The sequence below is a fragment of the Rhinoraja longicauda genome, chromosome 4 (genome assembly GCF_053455715.1).
Source record: "Rhinoraja longicauda isolate Sanriku21f chromosome 4, sRhiLon1.1, whole genome shotgun sequence".
NCBI lineage: Eukaryota > Metazoa > Chordata > Chondrichthyes > Rajiformes > Arhynchobatidae > Rhinoraja > Rhinoraja longicauda.
In genome coordinates this window covers 29,882,508-29,908,451 of record NC_135956.1, presented here as the reverse complement: position 1 = coordinate 29,908,451, position 25,944 = coordinate 29,882,508, and the positions used below count along the sequence as shown (strand labels likewise).

Genomic DNA, 25,944 nt, shown 5'->3' with positions numbered 1-25,944 from the left:
GCTTGCAACCCAATGGTATGAACATTTAATTTTTATAATTTCAAGTAATATGCCACCCAAATCGCTCCCTCTACCATCACCCCCACCCACTCCAGTCACCCCTTCTCCCATCCACTAGAAGGCACAAGCTTTAATGTGTGCACCACCAGAGTCAGGAACAGCTTCTTCCTTGGTTATTACGCTTCTCAATGGTCCATCCATAAGATAGGGTTATGTCTGATTCACCTCTATCCCATTGTGGCCATTGAACTTGTGTATGGAACTGATACGCTTCAGTGCTGAGAACTATATTCCGCACTATCTTCTTTGCTCTATTGGTTGTACTTGAGCTTGACTTAATTGCATTTGTGTTTGGTATATATCTGTTTGGATAGTTTCTGTTTGTTTGTCCCCCCCTCCCATATCCCTGCATCTGGCTTCACATTTTAATCTCCTAACTAATGCCCTTGATCTCCTTTTCACCAGGCTGTGTCACTTATTCCACCCATCTGCCAAATGCCCCCATCTCCTGTATCCACCTATAACTTGCCAGGCTTTGTCCCATCTCCACTTTTTTCCACTTTACTCCAATGAGTCCGAAGAAGCATCCCTACCCGAAATGTTTTTTACGCATTTCCTTCACAGAATCAGCCTACCCCATCGAGTTCTTCCAGCACTTACTGTTTTGCTCGTTAAGCCTCAAGTTAAGTGTCAGATGCATGGCTAAGAGTTTTGGCAGCACATTTGCAGTACCAAAGTTGTAGAATTCAGAACTCGTCTTTGTGTGGAAACCTCAGCTCATTGTAAAAGAAAATACTGAGATCAGAAACAGTCTGCTTCAACATGAGAAAGATAAGGCTGTAGTGTGCCTACAGATTTTTGACTTCCCAATGTTTCTTTTAAACTGAGAGAACACTGATAAAACCTAGACCCGTTATACAACATACTGAAGACTGCTGGAATTATGTCAGAAAGTGCAGGTCTACAGCTTAATATTGCCAGTATTTAATAGTACCAGACACTTCTGTGTCAATGAAGGAACAGATATGGCCAAAGGACTGTACAGGGGAAAGTGAATAAATAACAGCTGGAGGTGTTCTGCTTCCATGGCAAAGCTCCAAAACCCAATGTAAGTCATGGTTAAGGTATTGATAGAGGATTTGCAATTGGTTGTGTCTGTGTACAAAATTGTTCATGTTTTATTAAAACGAAAATTTTGAGAATGCACAGTGCACTCCCCAAATCATTGAAGTGATGGAATTATCTAGTATGATACACATTTAATATCTGAACTTGCACTAGGTTTCTGAGCTTCTGGAAACATAGAATTTCAGGACCTAACTAAAGTCTATTTTGGTGCTGATATTACAGTCCTGGTAGTACGTTTTAGGATCTCAACTTAATTTTTGTTATTTCGGATTTTAAAACGAGTATTCTAACGACTCAGTACCTCACTAGGTTTACACTCACATCTGTTTTTGGTCACTCAATACAAGGTGTCTGAATGCAACCATAAAATTCTGCTATAAACAACAACTGGCCTATTGGTTGTCAGGAAGGAATGCATGCGATGATCAATTCAAATTGCTCACAAAACAATATCATGAAGCTGCAATTTTAGGTGAAGCGGAATACAATTATTTGATTGGGTAGCACAAGTTAAAAGAAACATACGTTATTAAGGTATTAAGTCATTGAGTATTTTGCAAAATGAAGCACCACATTTAGATAGCAACTATTAAAATCAAGCATTTAATTCTTGCCTGCAATACCACATTGACAACACTATTCATCGCAAGCAGTGGATTATTTGGTTCAGCTCATGTGATTTTTCAGAATGTGCTAATTATTCTAAAAGGTGACTTCTCAGATCATATCTTTTCATCTCAGAACAGGAATATGCAAAGTTTTACAGTAATCTTCAATCTTACACATTTAGAAACAAAACATGAGTTGAACCATTATTTTCCCCAAACCTTTTGAGTAGGTGGGGGATTTTCCATTTCCGTTTAGGCAAACCTCCTTTAAACACCAACATTCATAATTCACCTACAAACTCACCTAGTCTTACCACAAATTGGATCACAATAAGTTCAGAAAAGCCAACAACATAAAATTAGTAATTCCTTAATGGACACTTTACATTTGTTTCAATTCGCACCAGACTATAGCCCGACTATCCTATCCAATCATAGTTCCAACGTGGAACTATGTTATCAGGTTGTCTCAAGTAGAGTTGTCATGCTCGAGTTAGCAAGTATTCATGCTCGAGTTAGATCCTGATTGGCTGCGATTAGACTTGATTTTAATTTGTATTTTACATGCATTCAGACGTCATCACTAGGTCGAAATGACTGGATGACAACTTTGCATATTGGAAATGCTTTCAGGTTATTTAATGATCAAAGTTCATTATTCACATATAAACCACAGGAGGAACCTGGTAGGTCAAACAGCATCTGTGGAGGGAAATGGACAATCGATATTTTGGGTCAGTGCCTTAAATCTACACTGGAACAATGGAGGGGGATAGCCAGTATAGAGGTGAGGGGTGAGGAATGGAGCAAGAGTAGTCAGCAAGGTGGATCCAGGTGAGGAGAGGTTGTTTGGCAATTAGTGTCAGGTGGAGAAGAGAAGGGTGGAAATAATGACAGAAGCTGGAAGGCAACAAAGGGCTACAGATAATGGAATGCCATTGGAAAAGGAAAAGCATGGAATCAAATAAGAAAGGTAGGTCGGGCAGATGGGAACAGTGGGAAGGAGAGGAGACCAGGAAGAGAGGGCTGTAGGAAACGTCGGAAGCTGGAGGCTAAACAAAAGGAGACCAACAAAAACATCTCAGATGCTTTGGGCTTCACAGTGGCACAGCAACATAGTTGCTGCGTTACTGCGCCAGAAACCTGGGTTCGATCCTGACTATGGGTGCTGTCTTTACAGAGTTTGTATGTTCTCCGTGACTGCCACACTCCAAAGACATGAGGGTTTGTAGGTTAATTGGCTTCTGTAAATCATCGCTGGTGCGTAGGGTAGAACTAGTGTATGGGTGATCGCTGGTCAGCGCAGACTCGGTGGCCGAAGGGCCCGTTTCCATGCTGTGTTGACAGCATGCTGGACAGATGAAGCCAGTGAGGGAGGTGATTGAAAAGATTGTGTGAAAGGACTTGGTAGATCAGATGGAATGAAAAAGGGACAGAGAGCACAGCTTACCTTAAAATAGGGAACTCAATGTTCACGCCATCAAATTGTAGACCACCCAGATGCAATACGAGGAATAGGAGTTGGAATATATAACCCAGATGTTCCTCTAGTTTGTGTTTGACCTAACCCTAGCAGCAGAGGAGGTTGTGGATCAACAACTCAGTGCAGGAATGGGATGAGGAATAAAATGGATAGCAATTGGGAGCTCCAGATGGCCATGGCAAATAGAGCTCGGCAAGTTAGGTGCCCAGTCTGCACTTGGTTTCGGCAATGTACCCACAGACTTCCTCCAGCAGATTGTGTTTTACTCCAGATTCCAACATCTGCCGTCTATTGTCTCTGTCATTTCCCATATTTGTTCACTCTCTGCCAATAAAACTTAAGTAAATAATGCAATCCGAGCCAGCAGAAGGGTCCTGACCCAAAACGTCACCTGTTCTCCAGAGATGTGTGTTGCCAGACCCGCTGAGTTATTCTAGCACTTTGTCCTTTTTAATATAATCTGAACGTTAATTTCTCATTCCAACTTTCAGCAGCTGATGATGCAAAAATGGGGAAATTCCTCTCTTTAATTGTCAAATGTCAGACCAACGTGAACTTTGGAAATTGTCCATTGAAATGGGAGACAAAAGATCCATTATTACATTGGGAGCAAGTCAATAGAATTCGTCCTCATATATAGTCTTCTCCTCTCGTTTGTTATTGGGGATATAGGAGCACAATGGCTGATGCAAAGAAAATAGCAAAAAATATTTTGGTTTTAATCTGATATAGATATTTGGGTAGGAAAAAAAACTGCAGATCTGTTTGAAGAAGGGTCCCGAGCCGAAACGTCATCCATTCCTTCTCTCCCGAGATGCTGCCTAACCCGCTGAGTTACTCCAGCATTTTGTATCTACATAGCTATTTGGATCGCTGGTACACTCGAATGATTACAGGACACCTTTCAATGTGATCCACAGTTTAGTTCCAACCTCACAAAATGCACACACCTAAGTTAGGGACCAGTAATCAGGTAATTCACTGCAATTTTGCTGCCTCGCCGGCAATTGTGCATAGTTGTTGGCAGCAGATTTAAAATACAAAATTGGATGTATTGTTTATGGTTCAAACTTTTACAATCAGAAGATTAGCTCCAAGTGCAGAATTCTAAGCCTATGTATACTGCACAAATAGAAGTTTAAAAAAAAGTAAAACTGATAATTTCCTGCAAAGCACTGGCCACAGTGGATATCTCAGGAACACATAATTACTACTCAACTGGGCATTAGTTGCAGTTTAGTGCTTTCCATGACTTCCAGACATTCCAAAATGATTTACTGCCAATGGCAGGTCCATTTCCTTATAATTCAAAAAGGGGATCAAAAATTACTTGCTTTCTCACCGCTTCTGAAGTAGTTAAAGGGGACAATGTGGGATGTGCAGACTGGCCACAGGTGGGCCAGTTGTGCTAAAGATGGGTATTAAGGGTGGTGATAGCTTTCTTCCATCATTTTTACCAGATTCTGTGTGCGCTCAATGACAAGGTTCTCAGTACCATCCTCAATGTTCCTCCTCCATTTTGACCAATGAGCCAGGGCTGATGTACTTAGTTTTTCACGGCATTTTTAAAAACATTGTTGAAGGGATAATTTGCCCTATTAATCTTTGATGGAGCTCCTATCAGAGCACCTTTTAGGGTTCTTGCATTAGGAATGATGTGGACTCGCCATTAGAGCTGACAGTACTTTGTGGATGCCAAGTGAAAAGGCAGTTGCGTTGCAGGGACAGTTGATAGATAATCTGTATTTTGGGCATGCTTAATATGAAGCCCATTCTTCTCTATGCTACAGCGCAAAAAGCGATGTTGACTATAGAAGTCCAAGAACTCAGACACTCAAATGGTGACATCGCTGCCATGTCTAAGACACGGCCAGCAGGAGACAGCCAATTCAAAAGACAAGGTGTATATACTTTTTGAAAGAGTAAATCGGAAGAGTAGTGCCATCTCAATGGGTGGTATTGCTTTCAAGTACGAGTTAACCTAGCATCTCAGTGGAATAAGCAAATGTCATATGACCCCATGGCTCATTCTAATGCAGAACTAGCTTGCTGCAGTCAGTGTGTATGCCCAAAACCTTGGAAACTATAAATGATTCCTACTATGCTGCAAGGAGTAGCTACAAGGATCCAAAAGTAAGGCCAATTAATCCTCCTAGAAACTTTTAGACTGGGATCAGAAATGTAGAGATTGGGTTACGTGCGATGATTATTTTCCCCTTGAGGCACATGGCAGAATTTCCAGTCCTAAAATGCCATTTGTTTACAGGGAATTAGCTTTTGGTCATTCTCATCAAAGCAACCCTCCATTTTCTGATAGAAAAACCAAGAGCCTCTTAACAAATGGAAAGTACAAAGAACTACAGGTAACTGTCAGTGATTATCATGATTTGGATGAAGCTGACATCCCTGCAGAATGTTACTGCAATGATAATGCAATGTAAGTTCTTGAGCCTTGAATGGAACCACTGTTGCCAAATGGTCTTGTAATAATCTGTGGAAATTGGCTGTGACAACGTTATGCTTCAAACAGAAGTAAAGTCCCATTGGATTTGGTATTCCCAACTCCTTCCTTGTGAATTACACCCTTCTGGTAATTTGACAGTGGAAAGAATAGGACGTTAATTGGCTGTCTCATGATCACTAAGTCACTTATCATTCCCCAGTCAAGGCAAGATTATTTCTGGACTCTAGTTGCGCCATGTGTCAGATTTAGTTGGTCACTTTAGTCCTTTACACTAAGGAAAGGTTACACATAGAAAAGTGCAAAAATAAAACAAAAGGTGGTTTTATGGCATAATAGGCTGATGTTCCACAGTAGCACTGATGCCTAGGCATGGGAGCACACCATTTTAACCTAGTAAATACATGCGATTATAGTGATTATATTGTTTTATTTTTGATACAATGATTTCGTACTATTTATCTTTCACAGCTGTATGGTCAATCTGTTGTATTGTATTGACCGAAAAAATAAATAAAATATAAATAAATAAAACACATCAAGTCAAGAACTAAACAAAGAAAAGTAGTGTGAGGAAATTGGTTTGTGGTCCATCCAAGAGTCAGCAACTTATCATTTTTCCTGCTTTCATGACTGACACACGAGTCACATCAGTAAAAATTCACATCATGCTGTTGGAAGTTGCAGAAGCACATCTTTTCTTTGTGCAGCATTGAGAAATATGCTCATGTCCTGCTCTAATATCACCCAACATTTATATGGGCACTGTGTGGATGAAGGAACTGCAAATGCTGGGTTACGCCAAAGATAGAAATGAAGGGCCTTGACCCAAAACGTCACCCATTCCTTCTCTCCAGAGATGCTGCTTGTCCCAGAGATACTCCAGCATTTTGCGTCTAGCTTTTATATGGGCATTGTTTGGCAGAAAGGCAAAATTAGTTATGACAAAATTAAATCTATACCGTATAAGCTTTTGTCAATACATGCTGTTTTACTATTCACTGTTGAAGCTATGGCACACAAATACATTTAGAAGACAAAGAAAGAATTAAACATATAATGCTCTAAAACAGGGGTGTCAAACAACTGGCCCGCGGGCCGCATCCGGCTCACGAAGGGGTCCAATCCAGCCAGTGGGATGATTTGGGGGGAGTGGGGGAAGTATATTCGCGACCATTTATTATGTATCTGTCGGGCAGCCGCGCTCTCTCCCTCTCAAGCTCTCGCTCTCTCTTTCAGGACAGGCCATGCAATGACGCGGGCGGGAAGGGGCCGTGCTGGGGAAAACTCAGAGCTCTCACCCTGGAGAGCAATTCAGATTTTGGATTGCTGCCTGCAGCCCCATTCAGTGCGGCGAATTCCCAGCAGCCTCTATCCACAAACTCACTGGGTCTCGGGTACATGGTAGTGGTTAGGTGGGATGTGAAGACGTGCTGGTAGTTATGTAGGAATAGGGAGTAGAAGGGAGAAGGTGGTGGTAAAGGAAGGGGAGGGGGAGCAGATGAGGGAAGGGAGGGTTTTTAGGGATGAGGAAGGGAAGAGAGGGTGTCGAGGGAGGGGAGTGGGGGAGTAGGTGGTAAAGAAAGGAAGTAGGGAGTAAGGGAGTGACGAAGGGAGCAGATGAGAGAAGGAATGGCGTTTAGGGATGAGGGAAGGGAGGGGATTTAGGGACGAGGTAAGGAGAGAGGATGAAGTATGGGAGGGAAGGGAGTGAGTAGGAAGGAAGTGGGGATGAGAGAAGGGATAAGCTGAGGAAAGGAAGAGGGCAGATGAGGGAGAAGGTGAGGGTAGAGAAGGACATGAGAGGTGAGGGGAGAGGATGTGAGGGGAAGGAAGAAAGACACGAGGAGAAGGATGGGGAGCGAGCCCTTCAGGTGAGATGATGGACAGACCATCTTTCACCATGCCAGGTAGCTGCTGTCAGCTGTTCACCACCCAGCCAGCCCATTTTGGGAAAAACATAAACGCTGTAGGAAGACTGTGAGACAGGGGAACAGAATTAGGACATTTAGCCCATCAAGTCTACTTTGCCATTCAACCATGGCTGATCTATTTTCTCTCTAAACCACATTCTATTGTCTTCTTTCTCCCTATAAGCTAATCAAGACCTATTAATCTCTGCCTCAAAAATACCCAATGTCTTGGCATCCACCGCTGTCTGTAGCAATGAATTCCACAGATTCCCCACCCATTCCTCCTCATCTCCATTTTGAATGCATGACCTTTTATTCTGATACTGACCTCTGGTCCTAGACTCTCCTATTACTGGAAACATTATTTCCACATCCACTCTATCTAGGCCCTAGATATCAATCATAAAAGTAATGCTTGCTAGGCAATCTTCTTCATAAGAAATGAAATTCGTAAAGTGAAACACTTTGTAGTTATAGCAGAGACACATGAGAGCAGATTGAAAAAACGAAGGCAACGAAAGGTGTGGGAGCACGGGCGCGTGCGTTCGCGCGCGCACAACTGATGCGGCCTGCGTAAAGTCACATTTTGCCCATTCCGGCCCATGGCGTAAAATGAGTTTGACACCCCTGTTCCAAAAGATGCCATCCAATATTTATTTTCGGAACTCCACTTGGCCAAAAGTTTCATTTTTTTAAATACAAAATTATCTCTTGTCCAACTCATTGCACAGCAGTAACAGAAAACTGAACACATCAAAATGGCATTACCCGATAACTTGTGGTTCAGATCAGAGCACCAACTGATGAGTCACCCAAACTACCACTCCCTGACAAAATACTACAATGTCCTGCAATTAGCATAATTCTGCAGTAATTATGTTGAAAATGTCAAATTAGATAGCATATTGAAATATAGAGATTTTAATGAACCATCTACATATATGGCAAAAGCAAGCAGTTCAAATACACTGCTGTCATGACAAAAAATCCACTCTGTTTAAGAATGTGTATTAGTTCAAGCATATGTTAACCATAATCAATATTAAAGCCAACATTTTTTGAATGCAGTTAAAAATACCAGTAGTACCTGCTGGAAACAATGAGTCATTTTTACTTCACATGCTGCCACCACTGTCTAGCAAAACCTCATGTCAGTTGTACAACCTTATCCACCTAACCAAAGCTATGAAAACAAATTATACACTGGCTACAGTAACGCGGCATTAAAAATTTCCTGCAATTTCCAAAGAAAAATTAAATTGTGCATATATTCCCAAAACACAATTCCTTCCAAATCCAAAAAGGTAATATTGAAATGTAGATTAATTATTCACAAGAGGGGATTTTAACAGTGTCCAGGATTCTGACAAAAGGAGATAAAACAAGAAAGTTATTTGTTTGATGGAAATTCTGGTGACTTGGTCCTTTTCCTACAAAATTTACCAATATTGGATCATGCAGAGTAAGCAGCAGAGGATGCATAGAATGCATAAATATTTTTTTACAATGGTGATAAAGTACACTAATTTGCAATGGTTTGGTGGGGGGGATAGAAAAGGAGTAAACATGCATGTAAAAGCTGGTTAAACAGCATTCTCCAGAGAGAGCAACTGGACCAAAATCAGGCAAGGAGCACCCTAGTTAACATAGAAGCATCGTCGTGGGAACATCCACGCGTAAATTTATTTTACCAACTCCGCAGGTTCCTGGTTTACTCATCTCTTCCCACCCAAACCACCCCCTCCCCGGGTACCTTCCCCAGCAACCGCAGGAGATTTAACACCTGTCCCTACACCTCCTCCCTTGACTCTGTCCAGGGACCCCAACAGTCCTTTCAGGTTAGGCAGAGGTTCACTTGCACCTCCTCCAACCTCATCTACTGTATCCGTTGTTCAAGATGTGGATTCTTATACATCGGCGAGACCAAAGGTAGACTGGGCGATCGTTTCGCTGAACACCTTCGCTCAGTCCGCCTGGACCTACCTAATCTCCCTTTGCTAAACACTTTAATTCTCCTTCCCACACTTGCCTTTCTGTCCTAGGTCTCCTCCATTTGCAGATTGAGGCTAAATGCAAATTGGAGGAACAACTTCTCTTATTTCACTTGGGCAGCTTACAGCCCAGTGGTATGAATATCAATTTCTCTCACTTCAAGTAGCCCGGCATTCCCTCTCTCTCCAATTATCTCCCACCCAAGGAGCACCAGCTTCTCGTTTTCACCCAACAAACAGCTAACAATGGCCTGTTTACTTTATCATTACTTTTTTGCATATCTTTCATTCATTGTTCTTTATCTCTTTACATCATCGTCTATATTTCCCATTTCCCTTTCCCCCCCCCCCCCCTCCGACTAGTCTGAAGAACGGTCTCGACCTGAAACTTCACCCATTCCTTCTCTCCAGAGATGCTGCCTGTCCCACTGAGTTACTCCAGTTTTTTGTGTCTATCTTCGGTTTAAACCAGCATCTGCAGTTCTTTCCTATACATTAGAATTCCTCACTTTGATTCATGGAAACTAGGATATTTAGGTTTTTTTACATCGTACTTTGTAATTGTACCCTTTCACAGGCTATTCTTACTTTTAAGGGCAGAAACTCACCAGCACTTTGATTATCATGCAATTCTGAACTTTTGATTGCACTGGGGTTAACTCTTATTTATGAAGATATCAAAATGTTGAAACCTCTATTGTATGCTGTCTCAACAGTTTTTATTTCTGATAAAATATTTACACTATATTATACGTTTCTTCCGATGCCCAAGTACAATGGCAATATTTTTGAGCAATGAATGAATAAGTTTATTGGCCAAGCGTGCACAAGGAATGTGCCTTGGTGCTCCGCTCACAAGTAACACGAACATACAGTAAACAATTAAGAATAAAGCATAAAACATTAAGAATACATTACAGTTTAAACATGAAATAAACCAGTGCAAAAAGAGACTACAGACTTTGGGTTATTGAGTTGAGCTATGACTTGTGGAAAAAAGCCGTTTTCATGTCCGGCTGTGGTGGCTTTGACAGTCCGGAGTCACCTTCCAGAAGGAAGTGCTTCAAAGAGTTTGTGGCCAGGGTGAGGGGTCAGAGAAGATCTTGCCCGCTCGCTTCCTGGCCCTTGCAGTGTACAGTTCGTCAAAGAGGGGAAAGGTTGCAGCAAACAACCTTCTTGGCTGATCGAACAATTTGTTGCAGCCTCCGGATGTCGTGCCTGGTGGTTGAGCCAAACCAGACCATGATGGAGAAGGTGAGGACAGACTCTACGATGGCAGAATAGAATTGGACCATTATTGCCTGAGGCAAATTGTGTTTCCTCAGCTGCCGCAGGAAGTACATCCTCTGTTGGGCCTTTTTGACTGTGGAATCCATGGTGGCCCCCCATTTAAGGTCCTTGGAGATGATGGTTCCAAGGAACTTAAATGACTCCATAGATGTGACTGCGGTGTTGTTGATGGTGAGTGGGGGGAGGGGAGGGGGAGCTCTCCTACAGTCTACGGTCAGTTCCAGTCTTAAGAGCATTGAGCTCCAGGTTGTTACGAAGGCACCATAACAACAGCTGTGTCACTTCCTGTCTGTAGGCAGATTCCTCCCCGTCCTGGATCAGTCCAATCAGGGTTGTGTCATCCACAAACTTGAAAAGCTTGACAGAAGTCTGTGGAGGTGCAGAGCAAAGATACTAGAGGAGCAAGATGAACCACTCCACTGAAATTGCGTACACTGAAGTGTAGTACGCAAAAGAGCGGAACGTCTGCCATTTTAGTAAGCAAAACCCGCCGTTCGCTATGCCTCTCGCAGTGTAATCAGTGTTTTGGGGAACAGTATGTGTACCATTAAAGTGCAGAAAATATCTCATCTCCCAATTCACAGATTTTTGTTATTTTTCTTTTTAAACGTTTCCGCAAGTTTCTGCCTACTAAAATGGCACCATGACATACTACGGTTTTTAGGGTCGAGTGGTCTATCTTGCTCTGCTCTATTATCTTTGGTGTAGAGTGAGTAAAGGAGAGGGGAAAGTACGCACCTTTGCGTTCGGTGCTCCTATGCTGAGGGTCTGCGGGTCCGAGATGTGCTTTCCCAGCCTCACATTAGTCTGTAGTCATTAAGACCAGTGATCCGTGTCTTTTTGGGTACAGGGACAATAATGGATACTTTGAAGCAGGCAGGAACAGTACAGGTTTCCAGGGACTGGTTGAAAATGACTATGTAGACCGGTTGTTTGACACAGAGCTTGAGAGTAGAGGAGGAAACATTATCCAGCCCTGGAGATTTCCGGCTTTCTGTCTCCTGAATAGTGTCCACTTCCTCAATTTCTATTGTTGGAGATAGAGAAGTGACCAAACTGATATTCGGCAGCAAGGAGGGGGCAGTAGGCGACGAGGGCCCAGTCTTTGCAGACTAGAGTCAGGGTGCAGGTGGGTGTGAAGTGGCAATTGCAGAGGGTGGGGAAGGGGCCAGTCTTTGCAGACTGGAGTCAGGCTGTGAGTAGTTGTGAAGTGGTGATTGGGGGGGGGGGGGGGTCCCAGGGTTATGTTTCTGTTTCTCCAACCTGCAGTAGAACTCCCCCCTACAAAGTACAAACCAAACATCTCAACAACTTCTAGATATGACAAATTCAACTTTACCATGAAAAAGATCAAAAATTTCTGTTAGTAATAAGATATTTACTTTCCTACCTTGCATTTTTGTTATTTTTGATCTTAGCAGTTGCTGTTGGCTTTGTTTTTTTTTCCGTTGCTTCTTTGGAGTCCTTGGGGTCTTTTTTTTCTTTTGGTTTTTTCTTTTTCTTCTTCTCCTCAGTTGAACTATCCACTGCCGTGTCAGAGATTACCAGTTGGTCAATCACTTTGGGAATATTCTGCTCACCCCGAGCTTTAGCCTTGGCAATGGCCTCAGCCACAATACGATTGGCTTTCTCTTGCATCCGTTGTTGATCCAGTGACTTCTGTCGCTCTTCTCCACTTGCTAATTGAGAGTTTTGTCCACTCATCTGAGTCATGTCTGACTGAGTATCAGCCAAAGTATTTGAAACCAACTAAAAAGGGTGAAAGAATTTTAAAACGTCAGTAATTTTGCTTGAAATAATCAGATAACATTGTACTTGTAATCAGATAAAACAACACTTTTAAGGAACACATGATCCCATAATTTTCATTGTGTGTATGGTGACTTTCACATCACTTGACATGTTTGTCATAAACAAAATATTGCTTTTGGTTAATTTATCAGTGCCAAATCATGAAAGTAACATAGAAACATAGAAAAATAGGTGCAGGAGTAGGCCATTTGGCCCTTTGTGCCAGCACTGCTATTCAATATGATCATGGCATTTCATCTAATATCAGTACCCCGTTCCTGCTTTTTCCCCGTAGCACTTGATTCCTTTAGCCGTAAGAGCTAAATCTAACTCTCTCTTGAAAACATCCAGTGAATTGACCTCCACGGACCTCTGTGGCAGAGAATTCCACAGATTCACAACTCACTGAATGAAGAGGTTTTCCCTCATCTCAGTCCTAAATGGCCTACCCCTTATTCTTAAACTGTGACCCCTGGTTCAGGACTCCCCCAGCATCTGGAACATTTTTCCTGCATCTACCCTGTCAATCCTCTAAGAATTTTATATGTTTCTATAAGATTCCCTCTCATCCTACTAAATTCCAGTAAATACAAGCCCAGTCGACCCATTCTTTCATCATATGTCAGTCCCGCCATCCCGGTAATTAACCTGGTGAACCTACTACGCTGCATTCCCTCAATAATGTCCTTCCTCAAATTAGGAGATCAAAATTGCACACAATACTCCAGGTGCAGTCTCACCAGGACCCTGCAGTACAACTGCAGTAGGACCTCCTTGCTCCTAAAGTCAAATCCTCTCGCAATGAAGGCCAACACGCCATTAGCTTTCTTCACTGCCTGCTATTTCTTCTCTGCCTGCTATACCTGCACGCTTACTTTCAGTGACTGATGTACCTAGCACACCCAGGTTGCACCTCCTTTACTATACAAATAAAATTGACTTGACTTGACCTAATCTGACACCATCAGATAATAATCTGCCTTCCTGTTCTTGCCACCAAAGTGGATAACCTCACATTTATCCACATTATACTGCATCTGCCATGCATCTGCCCACTCACCCAACCTATCCAAGTCACCCTGCAGCCTCATAGCATCCTCCTCGCAGCTCACACTGCCACCCTGCTTTATGTCATCCGCAAACTTGGAGATGTCACATTTAATTCCCTCATCTAAATCGTTAATATATATTGTAAATAACTGGGGACCCGTTAATTCCTTCTCTTGGCTTCCTGTCTGCCAATCAGTTCTCTATCCATGTCAATACCCTACCCCCAATACCATGTGCTCTAATTTTGGAAAATGACCACCAATGCATCCATGATTTCTAGGGCCACCTCCTTGACTACTCTGGGATGCAGACCATCAGGCCCTGGGGATTTATCTGCCTGCAGTCCCAACAGTTTACCTAATACCATTTCCAGACTAATGTGGATTCTCTTCAGTTCCTCCCTCCCACTATATCCTCAGTCCCCTAGTATTTCTGGAAGATTGTTTCTGTCTTCCTTAGTTTAACTGTTCTGCCATTTCTTTAATCTAAAATCAGATGTACTTAAAGTGGCTATTTTACACCAGCATTATGACCTGAAGTAGTGTCTATGGTAATATTGATGCATATTACTTCTTAAAGCACTGATTAAGAGTCACATTTGTGCATTACTGTTCTCTCTTGAAGATACTCACCTAAATCTTTGATTCTAGAAGTTCAAAAAACAAAAAACGCCATCACTACAATTTATAAGCAAATTTGCTGACAGTTATATTACCGAGTCACCTCTTAAGTTTTCATCTTAATTTAAAATTCTTATTGGTTTAATGCTTAGAAGAATGATTCACAAAATTGTAATAAATAAACTTGCAGATGAATACTTAACACACAAGAAAGCGCCTTTAGACGGCAGAACTGAGTGAACTAATGTAAGCCAACTACTCATTCACATCAATTATATCCCTTCTTAAAAGTATTTTCTAGAAACAGGTGGCAAGGAGGGAGAAGGGAATAGAAAAGTTTAAAATGGAATACAGCTAGGTCACAGAATGGAAGGGTACTATCTCAACTTTTTCAGTTATGCTGGTTCTATATAACAAAGCTGGCCCCACTCTTAGCCTACTCCCAATTACCATGTAATTATTTCCTTTAAATTACTTACTAGTTTATTTTTGAACGTCAAAAGTTAATCTCTACAGCTATTCACGACAGTGCATTCCAGATTCCAACTATTCACTGCTTAAAGGTTATCATACTACAGTTCTTTTACTGATCATCCGCAATCCACAAATGCAGTCTTTGCAGCTTCCACCAAAGGGAGCAGTTTATCTCCATCTCCATCTAATCTGACTATATGATTTTAAGTATCTATCAGATTTTAAATATTTCTATCAGATCTTTGTTTATTCTGCTACAACTTTGTCAATCTGCCATGCCACTTTCAACCAAAGTGATATATACCCTTATATGCCTCTGCTCCTACACCTTTATAGAACACACATTTCCTATTAACAGTCCTCTGAAGCCTTATGATCAATCTTTTGATCAATTTATCACTTCATATCCATGGAAGTATTACATAATTTTAACAGCAACTTTACCCGAATCCCTTTCTGTCAGATTATGAATGTTTCAGAGTGGAGATCTTCTCAAAGCAAAAAAATCACATAATAAACAGATGGTTAAAAAGACCAAAGTATGCATGATACAGGCATCTTTAATTGCATGCGATTCCATTTCTTAAGTCACTTTTTAATCAGCTTCTGCACCACTGAAGTGTCCATTGCACACTTCTGTTAGTTTCTGGTGCCTGAGAGTTAGATAGTTAACATATAAATCATAAAGAAGCCTGTATATCTTTCACCAGCCATGCTGCACCTCGAGAGTTTCTATTGCTGACCATAGTGGGGAAATCCCTAAATTTTAATTATTTGAATAAATTTATACCGAGGAACATAAAGTTCCTGGCATGGAGTTTCCAAACACTTTAGTATCTTGATTTAGTTTAATTTGTGTTTTTACTTACATAGAAAACACTGAAAAACATAATTAAAAGTAGAAAAATCACAAATGGGTTAATCCTGTGCTCCGCATGTCTTAATTGATAGGAGGAAATAAAATAAAATGGGATCGATGCCTTTATTGCTGCAATGACCTACACATTCAGCAAATCCAGACAGTCTTTATATTCCCTCAAAAAAAGAGATACTAATGGGAGATGGTTCATTTCCAATCACATCGAATGCATGGTTGGTTCTCAATGTACAATTAGCCAAACGGTATGTAAAAAAAAATAAAGTGTACAATTTGGTGTTGATACAGTATCTTTTTCATTAAATATGATTTTGTAAAGACAGGATTTATCCATTTTTAAAAATTAGGTCTTTATCTCACCAGAAACTACATCTGAAATTCAATGGTCACTTAGACCATAGTTACTTTGAGTCCTTCACTAACTTGGAAAATTTAAAAACTGCAAAAGAATATCTTGTTCAATTATAGAGGAGAGATTTCTGCAATTTGAAACTGTAACATAACCAAAGGTGGAAGAAGAGAAACACATACCCACTGTCCCAATTCAGAGAATTGCACAATATTGTAACATACTTTTAATCATACCTAGTTGTAAAATTAATTGAAAAGGGCACCTATAATGAAGATTTAATATTGTAATTAAAGACAAGACAGATCTAGCACCATCAAAATTCAACTATGGACAAGTAACCCTACTAAATTTTCTTTCCTCCCAACTATTTGCAAAACAGTTTCACATAATCTGTCTTAAAACACGTAGTGGCTTCGAATGGGCTATGGGAACAAGATTTCAATATACTTCCTGAAACAATTCAACTTCACCGCAGGATTTTTTAATTCATGAATTAGATATGAGAATTTATAGCCCATCAATAATTTCCTTTTATGGTGGTGATAGTGAATCATCTTAAACCTCCCTGCTGTTGCACATCAATTAATTTTAGAAATGGTTGTTTGAATTTGACTGGATTTAGTTTATTCGATGAGCTGCCCGAGATAGTAGTTAATGCAGGTACAATAACAACATTTAAAAGACATTTGGATAGGTACATGGATAAGAAAGATTTAGAAAGATACGAGACCACGTGGAGCCATTGGCCCCAAACCTCTCCTGCATTGGTGCATCACCCTCTCCTCCCCTCCCCCTCCCCTTCCTTCCTGGTCGGCATGAATGAGCTGGGCCGAAGGTCCTGTTTCCATGCTGCATCACGATGACGAACATTCTAAATGTACTATTTCCTGTTATTTCATACCCAAATGATTCGAATGAATCATTTAAATAAATTCAAAATGCTCTAACTTTAATTACAAGGGTTACATTTACACCTGTATGGAGAAGAGATGCAAATTAAAAAACAATAGTCGTAAAGCCATTTGTAAATGGTGGGATGTTTAAAACCTCTAATCTAATCAAGTATTTAATGCCACGGCCATTTTCCCAACTAGACCAATTTATACCAAACAAATTAAATAAAAAGATAAATAATGTATTAGGTAATAGTTATCAATTAACAGTCAAAACTGCCAATCAGATACAGTATCATTGCGTGAGTCAGAGAATGTAGGTGAGGTACTAATCATCTGCATTCACCGAGGAAAAGAACTGAAGGATCGTGACATCAGTATGAAGAATATAAATATGCCAGGAGAGTTTGAGATCAAGGAGGTGGTGCTGAGGCTCTCAAAGAGCATTAAGGTGGATAAGTCCCCAGGGCCTGATGGGATCTATCCTAGGTTAATGACGGAATCAAGAGAAGATCAGCCATGATCACATTGAATGGCGGTGCTGGCTCGAAGGGCCGAATGGCCTACTCCTACACCTATTGTCTATCACGGGGGGGGGGGGGGGGGGGGGGCATGATGAGGATCCAGCCACAGGCGAGGTCCCGGAGGACTAGAGAGTGGCCAATGTTGTTCCTCCGTTTAAGGGAAGTAGTGAGAATCCAAGAAACTATAGGTCAATGGGCCTCAGGTAAGTGATGGGAAAACTATTGGGAGAGAATTCTGTAAATTCATTTGCAAAAGCAAGGAACAGGCCAACGAACTTTGTGAAACCCTACTGCTAACAACTTGCACAATACTCAACTTGGCACAAAACCAATATTGGTCCAATTTGCTGCTTTTCCTTGGAAATCGTGTGCTTTCACTTTTTAACCATTGGGAAATAATTCATACAAACACAATAAATTAGGCAAAGGACACATTTTAATCCCAAGCTTTCACTTGAAGCTTTTTCCTTTCAGAGCTCATGGCAATGCGTTAACACTGCAATAGGAGTTTATAATGCATGAAGTCAAATCTTGCCAGTTACAGATTAAACCACACCAGACATCATAGATAGCTAGTAATGTGTATACAAGTAAATAATGTTTTGTTATTGGCTGCTTAGTTTAAAAGTAGCTGTGCTTTCCAGAATCAGTTTGTTGACTTGAAATTCTGCATTTAAATGAGTAGCTGCATGGCCTGGCGACAACTCATGTTAACAGATTGCAACTTGCCACTGTTCAGTGTCTTTCAGCCATTCCCTCATAGGCAAGCTCTGTTAGACTTGCAACTACCATAGCTCAAGGAATCTTCTTGATCTCATTCTTCTCTCTTCTCAAATGTGTTCTTCTGTACCAAACGTAATATCTTCCTCTCCCCTTCCTCTGCAGATCCACTTTCAACCAGCTAGCAAACCCATGAACAAAATCAGGACCAGGTGGCGAGCAATAAACACAGGCGTCATGCAGATTAAGCCACAACATTGCACCTCGTGGTAAATATCAGTAAATACCAACAAAATGCCAACGGATGAAATGCACCTTTTTAAGTAAATGGCACTTCAACTTCCATTTGCTTGGAGAGATTAATTCTGTATTAAAGCCAGTTTTTTTATATTCTCAAAAGCAAAGCTTCCTGTAATTTTTGGCACAAAGAATTAGTTTACTATTAGATCTTGGATTCATTAGATGATGCCCATGTTTAAAAGGTGCATAAAACTTCTCCAGGTGCCTTTATTAGCCTCTTTTTGTGAATTTAAGAAAATCCTTAATGTTATCCCATGGCATCAAATACTTGTTTAGAAAGTAACCAAGTCTTAGATAAACCTGCCATCGATAGGGACGAGGGTGCTTGACAGAGGGGTGGGTGGGTTTTTGGATATATTCTGCTATTTCCACCATTTGCAATTGGACCAGTGTTCCTGCCACATGGATCTGAGATGCCCAATGTCTTTTACAATGCTTCTCTACTTTTGCCAGGAACATTCCTATTTTGCGGGAGGGAGAACAACTCCAAGGAGTTTTCTCTGCTACCCCTGGAAAACGTTGGCCTGGCAGATGTATGTATTTCAGGAGTCTGCTGCCAAGTAGACTGATGAAATGGACAGCCTCGTGGAGTAAGTTGCACTTAATCAGAAGCTTAACACGGGGGACATTGGCCTGAGTACACATATTTTTCATCTATTCTGGTAACCCACTTGGAGAATTGTGCAGAGATAACATATATACTTCACCAGTGCTTTGAGATGACCAATAAGATTGCCAGGTCTCCGATACAAACAGGAGACCATCACTGCTCAGTAAAACACATGGATGGTGCTGGATTTGAGATCTTGGCATCTCACACTTTACCTTAATCAGATGAAGGCAATGGAGAATTTCAACACCAATGTCTGTCTGTGCTGAGAGAGGTTATGGAGTCAAATTTATATTTTCTGGGGACAACAGATCTCAATTATTATGGGTAGAGTTGTGCAACAGGGCAGATTGGTGGAGGACTTTTGACATTGTATATTTAGTAAAACACCCATTTCCTCATATGCATCACAGTCAAGTCAATGACCTGAGGCTCGCCCATTGAATTTATTAGTGTTTGATAAGAGGTCAGGATGATCATGATTTTAAAGTGGGAATGAAAAGGCTGAATGTCTTCCAGTGTGGCCAATAGATCAGTTCTACTCTAGCAGTGAACTTGTTTGAGATGACGTGCAGATTTGCAAGGAACAAAATTGGTGCAATTGCACTGCCTTGTTTGGCACCACTCCACTCCAAGACTGGGTCAGTGATAGCTTTATCTGGATCATGGTTTTTATGTCAATATCTAACATATGTAGTACATTCCAAGTTCTGAAGACATCCAAATGAATTCTCTAGAATTCCTTCAGCCAATCAATCGGCATCTTTGGTTGATTAAAGGTCAAGTACAGTGGCTACTGCTGCTCTCCATGTTTTTTTTGATGTTGGATTTGTTGTGCAATGAAAATCTTGCCCATTTACCACTTGGTGGACTAAGTCAGCACCACACTGGATTGAAGCAATTGAGGAGCTCAAATGATGGTTTTTGCTCTAATTTCCATAAATTAGACCAGTCTTCTTTCTTGAATGTGGTCTGTTAATATTGACTTCAAGCTTCCCTTGCAATCTCATCTCTCCCGTTGGGAAGGTGATGAATTTATGCCAGAAGTGGTACTTTGCAATGTTTTAAGAGTTCAGCAGGGATTTTATCCACTAAGGACCTTGCTCTTCAATTATTGAAATTAACGTTTAGTAGACTGGGCAGCACCAAGATCATAGCAGATAGTCTGCTGAAGCATAGAATCAAAAACTGGATTTTCATTAACATCTCCAAAATGCCCCTTCTGCAGCCAACTTCCTCAATTCTGAACTTGATAAGCATTGAATTTTCAATGTAATAAATTTAACAACTCTACCCATAATCTGGAAAATTATCAATGGATTTTTATATCACATTAGATGGCATTTAAAAACACCCTCATATGGTTGTTAGCCAAAACTAAAGCTCTTGCAATTCAGTAAATTACTGACCAGTTCAGGAAATAGGCTGGGGAAACAAAATAGGTAGGATAACTGGCTGAATCTATAAGCAAGTAGAATATGACTAGTGGTGGTAATCTGTAATTAGGTACATTGTGGCTTCAAACACTAAATTTATTAAAGACAGATGATAGATACAAAGATGTACATTAAGTATGCAAATATAATGCCAGATTTGGCAAAGTCCTAGTTGGACTAAATGTAGGAACATGAGCAGCTCTGGGCATATCTTGTGGGTGTAATGATCTTTGCAGGACTGTACTGTAGATTTGTCACTAACTCGATTTCTGGGTCATTAGGAATGATAATACAAATTTATTCCCTACTTTCTGGAAATGGCAAAATTAAGGAGTGATATGTTCAAGTTCAAGATAGCAAGGGAAACTAATGTTATGATTGAAAAGAAACCACTTTCACCAGGCTAGACAACCTTCTACAAAATTCAGGGTCAAGTCTTTCGAGAGGGAATTTTAAATTATCCCCAAAAGTAGTTTTATTTTGGGGGGGACGGGGGGAATCACACGAGATTTCACGAACATTAATTGAAGTCAATTCTTGATTTGAATGCAAGATTGTAATACCTTTGATTAACACAATCTTCAGTTAGCATTATAAAGTGGGTATGTGGATTTAGATCAAGTGTCAACCACAATCTTATTTATTGGCTGAAGAGCTTGAAGGCCTCAAGTGGCAATGACAGGAGGGGCAAGGGGGAAATACTGCTGCTCGTCTTGACTCAGAAACTGCCAAAAATGCATTTAACATTAACAATTCAGCACATTTTGTCCACTTTCAGTTGCTGAGCTGCCTGAGGCTTGCAAATCCAAACACCTGTGGTTACAAGCAAAATGAGTTACAATGAAAACAGGTAGTCCCATTTAAATGGCCATACCATGTTCTTCAAGTGAATGTGTGACAGGTTTGACCTCTTTTCCAGATGTTCTTCATCCTAACCTCTGACCCCCCCCCATTTTCAGTATAGTATGACGCATCCGTAGGCGACAGGGTTGTGGAAACGTAACTTGGAAGGTGGATTATCAGTAACCATTTAAATAAAGCCACTCGGTATTATAAACCCACTGACTCCCATAGCTATCTAGATTACACTTCCCACCCTGCTTCCTGTAAAGACACTATCCCCTACTCCCAATTCCTCCGTCTAAGCCGCATCTGCCCAAGATGAGGCATTCCATACCAGGTCATTGGAGATGTCCTCCTTCTTTAGAGAACGGGGCTTCCATATAGATGAGGCCCTCACTAGGTCTCCTCGATATCCCGCAGCTCCGCTCTTGCTCCCCCTCCTCCCATTCGTAACAGGGACAGAGTCCTCCTTGTCCTTGCCTTCCACCCCAGCCGTCGCATACAGTATCCTCCAACATATTTGGAGATCCCACTACAGGCCACATCTTCCCATCTCCACCCCTTCCGCAGAGACCGTTCCCTCCTCAACTTCCCAGTCAACTCGTCCCTTCCCACCTAAACCACCCCCTTCCCAGGTACTTTCCCCTGCAGCCGCAGGAGATGCAACACCAGTCCTATACCTCCCCCCTCGACTCAGTCCAAGAACCCCAACAGTCTTTTCAGACAAGGCAGGGGTTCACTTGCACCTCCTCCAATCTCATCTAGTGTATCCGCTGTTCCAGGTATGGATATCGGCGAGAGCAAGAGCAGGCTCGGCGATAGTTTCGCTGAACACCTCCGCTCAGTCCGCCTAAACCTACCTGATAACCTGGTTGCTCAATACTTTAATTTCCCCTCCCATTCCCACACTGACCTTTCTGTCCTGGGCCTACTCCATTGTCAGAATGAGGCCCAGTGCAAATTGGAGGAACAGCACCTCATATTTCGCTGGGCAGCTTTCACCCCAGTGGTATGAACGTTAACTTCTCTAACTTCAAGTAGCCCTTGCTTTTCCTCTCTCTCTCTCCATTCCCTCCCCCTTCCCAGTTCTCGGACCAGTCTTACTGTCTCCAACTACATTTTATCTGTTTGCTTTGTTGTTACTTTCTCAACTACCAATGATCTATTCTACATTTTCCTTGATTCACATTCCCTTTGTCCTGGTTTCACACCTTACACTTCCTTATCTTTACACTACCTTATCTATGTACCGCCCACTCCCGACATCAGTCTGAAGAAGTGTCTCGACTTGAAAAGTCACCCATTCCTTCTCTCCAGAGATACTGCCTGGTACTCCAGCATTGTGTGTCTATCATCTAGATAAAGCCACTATTGCGCAGTTGTTAATTGTAATCTTGTTGGTATTATTCACACATCATGAAATGCATGGATCCATGCCCTACAGAGACAAAGGTGGGATCCTGGTGACACTTAAACTAAGGCTGGAAAACCTGCATTGGTAGAACTGCAGGTATTCACGCAAGATTACTTCTGCTCCCTGGCAGATGTAAAAGAACCTACAGAATTAATTTGAAGACCAGTCTGATGCTTCTCTATAGTATGTGTAGGAAGGAACTGCAGATGCTGGTTTACACCAAAGATAGACACAAAATGCTAGAGTAACTCATTGGAACAGGCAGCATCTCTGGATAGAAGGAATGGGTGATGATTTGGATCATAGAAAAAACAGGTGCAGGAGTAGGCCATTCGAGCCAGCACCACCATTCAATATGATCATGGCTGATCATCCAAAATCAGTACCCTGGTCCAGCTTTTTTCCCCATATCCCTTGATTCCCTTAGCCCCAAGCTAATTCGCTTGAAAACTTTGAGACCCTTCTTCAGACTGAGTCAGGGAAGAGGGAGACAGAGATAAGGAAGGGTAAGGCATGAAAACAAGACATCAAAGGGGTCAAAGCTCAAGGAAAATGTAGAATAGATCATTGTTAGCTAGGAGGTGACAACAAAGCATACTGAAATAAAAATTAATTGGGGACAGTCAGACTGGAAGGGGGAGGGATGGAGGGGAAAAGCAAGGGTCACTTGGAAGTTAGAGTAGTCAATATTCATACTGCTGGAGTGTAAGTTAGTCAAGCGAAATATGAGGTAATGTTCCTCCAATTTGCACTGGATTCCACTGACAGTGAAGGAGCCCAGGACAGAAAGGTCAGCACAGGAATGGTAAGGGGGGTTAAAATGTTTAGGCGGACTGAGCGGAGATGTTCAGCGCAACAATTGCCTAGCCTGCGCTTGGTCTCGCTGATACATCGGAGTCCACAGCTGAAGCAGTGGATACAGTAGATGAGGTTCACGGAGGTTCAAGTGAACCATTGCCTCACCTGAAAAGTCTGCCGGTCGGGGTCCTTGGACGGAGTCGAGGGAGGTGGTATAGGGACAGGTGTTGCACCTCCACTTAAAACGTCACCCATTCTTTCAATCCAGAGATGCTGCCGCTTCCCTATTGTATCCTAATATTTGTTGTCCACTACTAAAATCAGAACGCTGTATTATTCTCATAAATTTGTCTAGCCATTCCCTCCACAAATGCTTCCTGATCCGTTGAGTTCTGTCAGCATTTTTTTTTGCTCAAGATTACAGCACCTGCAGTCTCTTATGTCTCAATTTTAAATGCAGTTTGCTAACTCACCATGGATTCCATGTGATCTAAATATTCCGGATTAGCCTACCAGACATTTTCAAAGACCTTGCTAAAGTCCACAAAGGACAAAGGGACAACCGCCATACACTCGTCAATCCTCTTTGTTGGCTCTTCAAAAAAAAAAGAATCAAATTTGTAATACAGTTGCTCCTCAACTTCCAATAGGGTCACGTTCCCGATAAACCCATCATGAACTGAAATATCGTAAGTCGAAAATGCATTTAAATACACCCAATCACGTGACCGGAAGCGAACTGCCGCTCGCTGGCGTTGCCCAGCTTTTGCACCATCGTAAAGTCGAAGTATCGTAAGTCAAAGCATCATAAATTGAGGAGCATCGGTATTATTTCCCACGCCGTGCTCACCATCCTCACTCAATCCTTGCCTATCCAAATGATTGTAGTGCCTACCCCTCAAAATCCTCTCCAGTGATTTACCCACTATTGATCACAGGCTCACCACCCTTTAGTTCCCCGTTTTGTCCTAGCAGCCCCTTGTTCATGAACCATTCTCCACTCTTCCTGCACCTCCCCCCTTAATTAAAAATGACGCAAATATAGCTGTTGATCCTTAAAGGGACCTATTCTCTCCTTTGTTATCCTTTTGCTCTTAATAAACCTGTATAATCTCTTGGGATTTACATTTACTGTGTCTGCCAACTTCAAGGTAAGAATGAATGCTAATGAATTCTCTTTCTCAGTGGGCCTAATCACATGTACCAATTTAAAAGTGCAGCACAGACTGGCACAGGAGATCTTTTCCCTGTGGTTATCAAACTGTACAACTCCTCCCCCTTCTGCCGTAGGATAGACTGACTCCACCCCAATCTTTGCACATCCCAAATGCTGAACTTTCCACACGTCACTTTAATTTAATGTTTCATGTATCTTGTTGTTTTTTTTTATGACTGTTGGCAAACCAATTTTCCTCCTGGGATAAATAAAGTTCCATCGTAAGGTAATGAATGTTGGGAAAGGCTGAAAGCAGTGTATGGACTAATCCAGCTTCTTAAAAAAGTTTGAAGACAGTTTGCAACCAGGATACTGGCAAGGATAAAGATATATCTGGGAGCATAGTCAAGTCAAGTCAATTTATTTGTATAGCACATTTAAAAACAACCCACGTTGACCAAAGTGCTGTACATCTGACTAGGAAAAAAAAGAAACATACAGTGGCAGGCAGCCAAACACAACGGCGCGGCATATAGCACTGTGATGACACAGATGAAGGAACAGATAATTGGTCATGAGCTAAGAAATAGAGATTTGGAAAGGCACGCAAATGACCACCAATTTGACCCCGAGATGGTATCTCCGAGATTGCCTCCCTGCCAAACAGGTCAAAGGTATCAAAAAACGACTGTGGAAAATACCGAAAGTAGAAAGCAAAGAATCAGAAGTCTTGGTTCACGTTGTAATTAATGATGCAGATCAGAGGGAGCGACTGAGTAACACAAACATTTTAGGGATCGGGACTATAAAAAAATGATTTCAAAGTTTACCATTGTAGCGTTACTCTCAAAGCCCATATAAACAATTACAGAAATAAAAGATAACAAATGAATGCTAGAAAATAGTCGAAGATGAAGGATGCAAGATTTCTGAAATTTGTGGACCATTTCTAGGGCAGGGGAGGCATGCTTTTAAAAAAGCGGGAGGATTAGTGAAGCGGCTGCAGAGGGTTGGAGAATAGACGCACGAGTATAGCTCTCCCTTGGTTAACAAAAGGGATTTATTCTGAAAGAACTAATGCAAAATGTCATTGCACTGGAGGTAGATTTCCATTATTTTGTATGGAGGATTTTCATCTTGGGACTCAGTGTTAAGATGCTGATCTCCTTTGCTCTCATATTGTTCACCCTACCAAATCATCACTTATGGGAT

At 41.5% G+C, this 25,944-nt stretch overlaps 1 protein-coding gene across 1 annotated transcript in view; it reads right to left on the bottom strand.

Annotated features, from left to right (window-relative positions):
* Window positions 1–25,944, bottom strand: part of chd7 (chromodomain helicase DNA binding protein 7) — a 191,466-nt gene that overhangs the window by 123,116 nt on the left and 42,406 nt on the right. Inside the window, exon 4 of the mRNA XM_078397437.1 lies at window positions 12,265–12,623. Within this exon, the coding sequence (XP_078253563.1) occupies window positions 12,265–12,623 (359 nt within the window). The remainder of the gene's footprint in view (window positions 1–12,264; window positions 12,624–25,944) is intronic.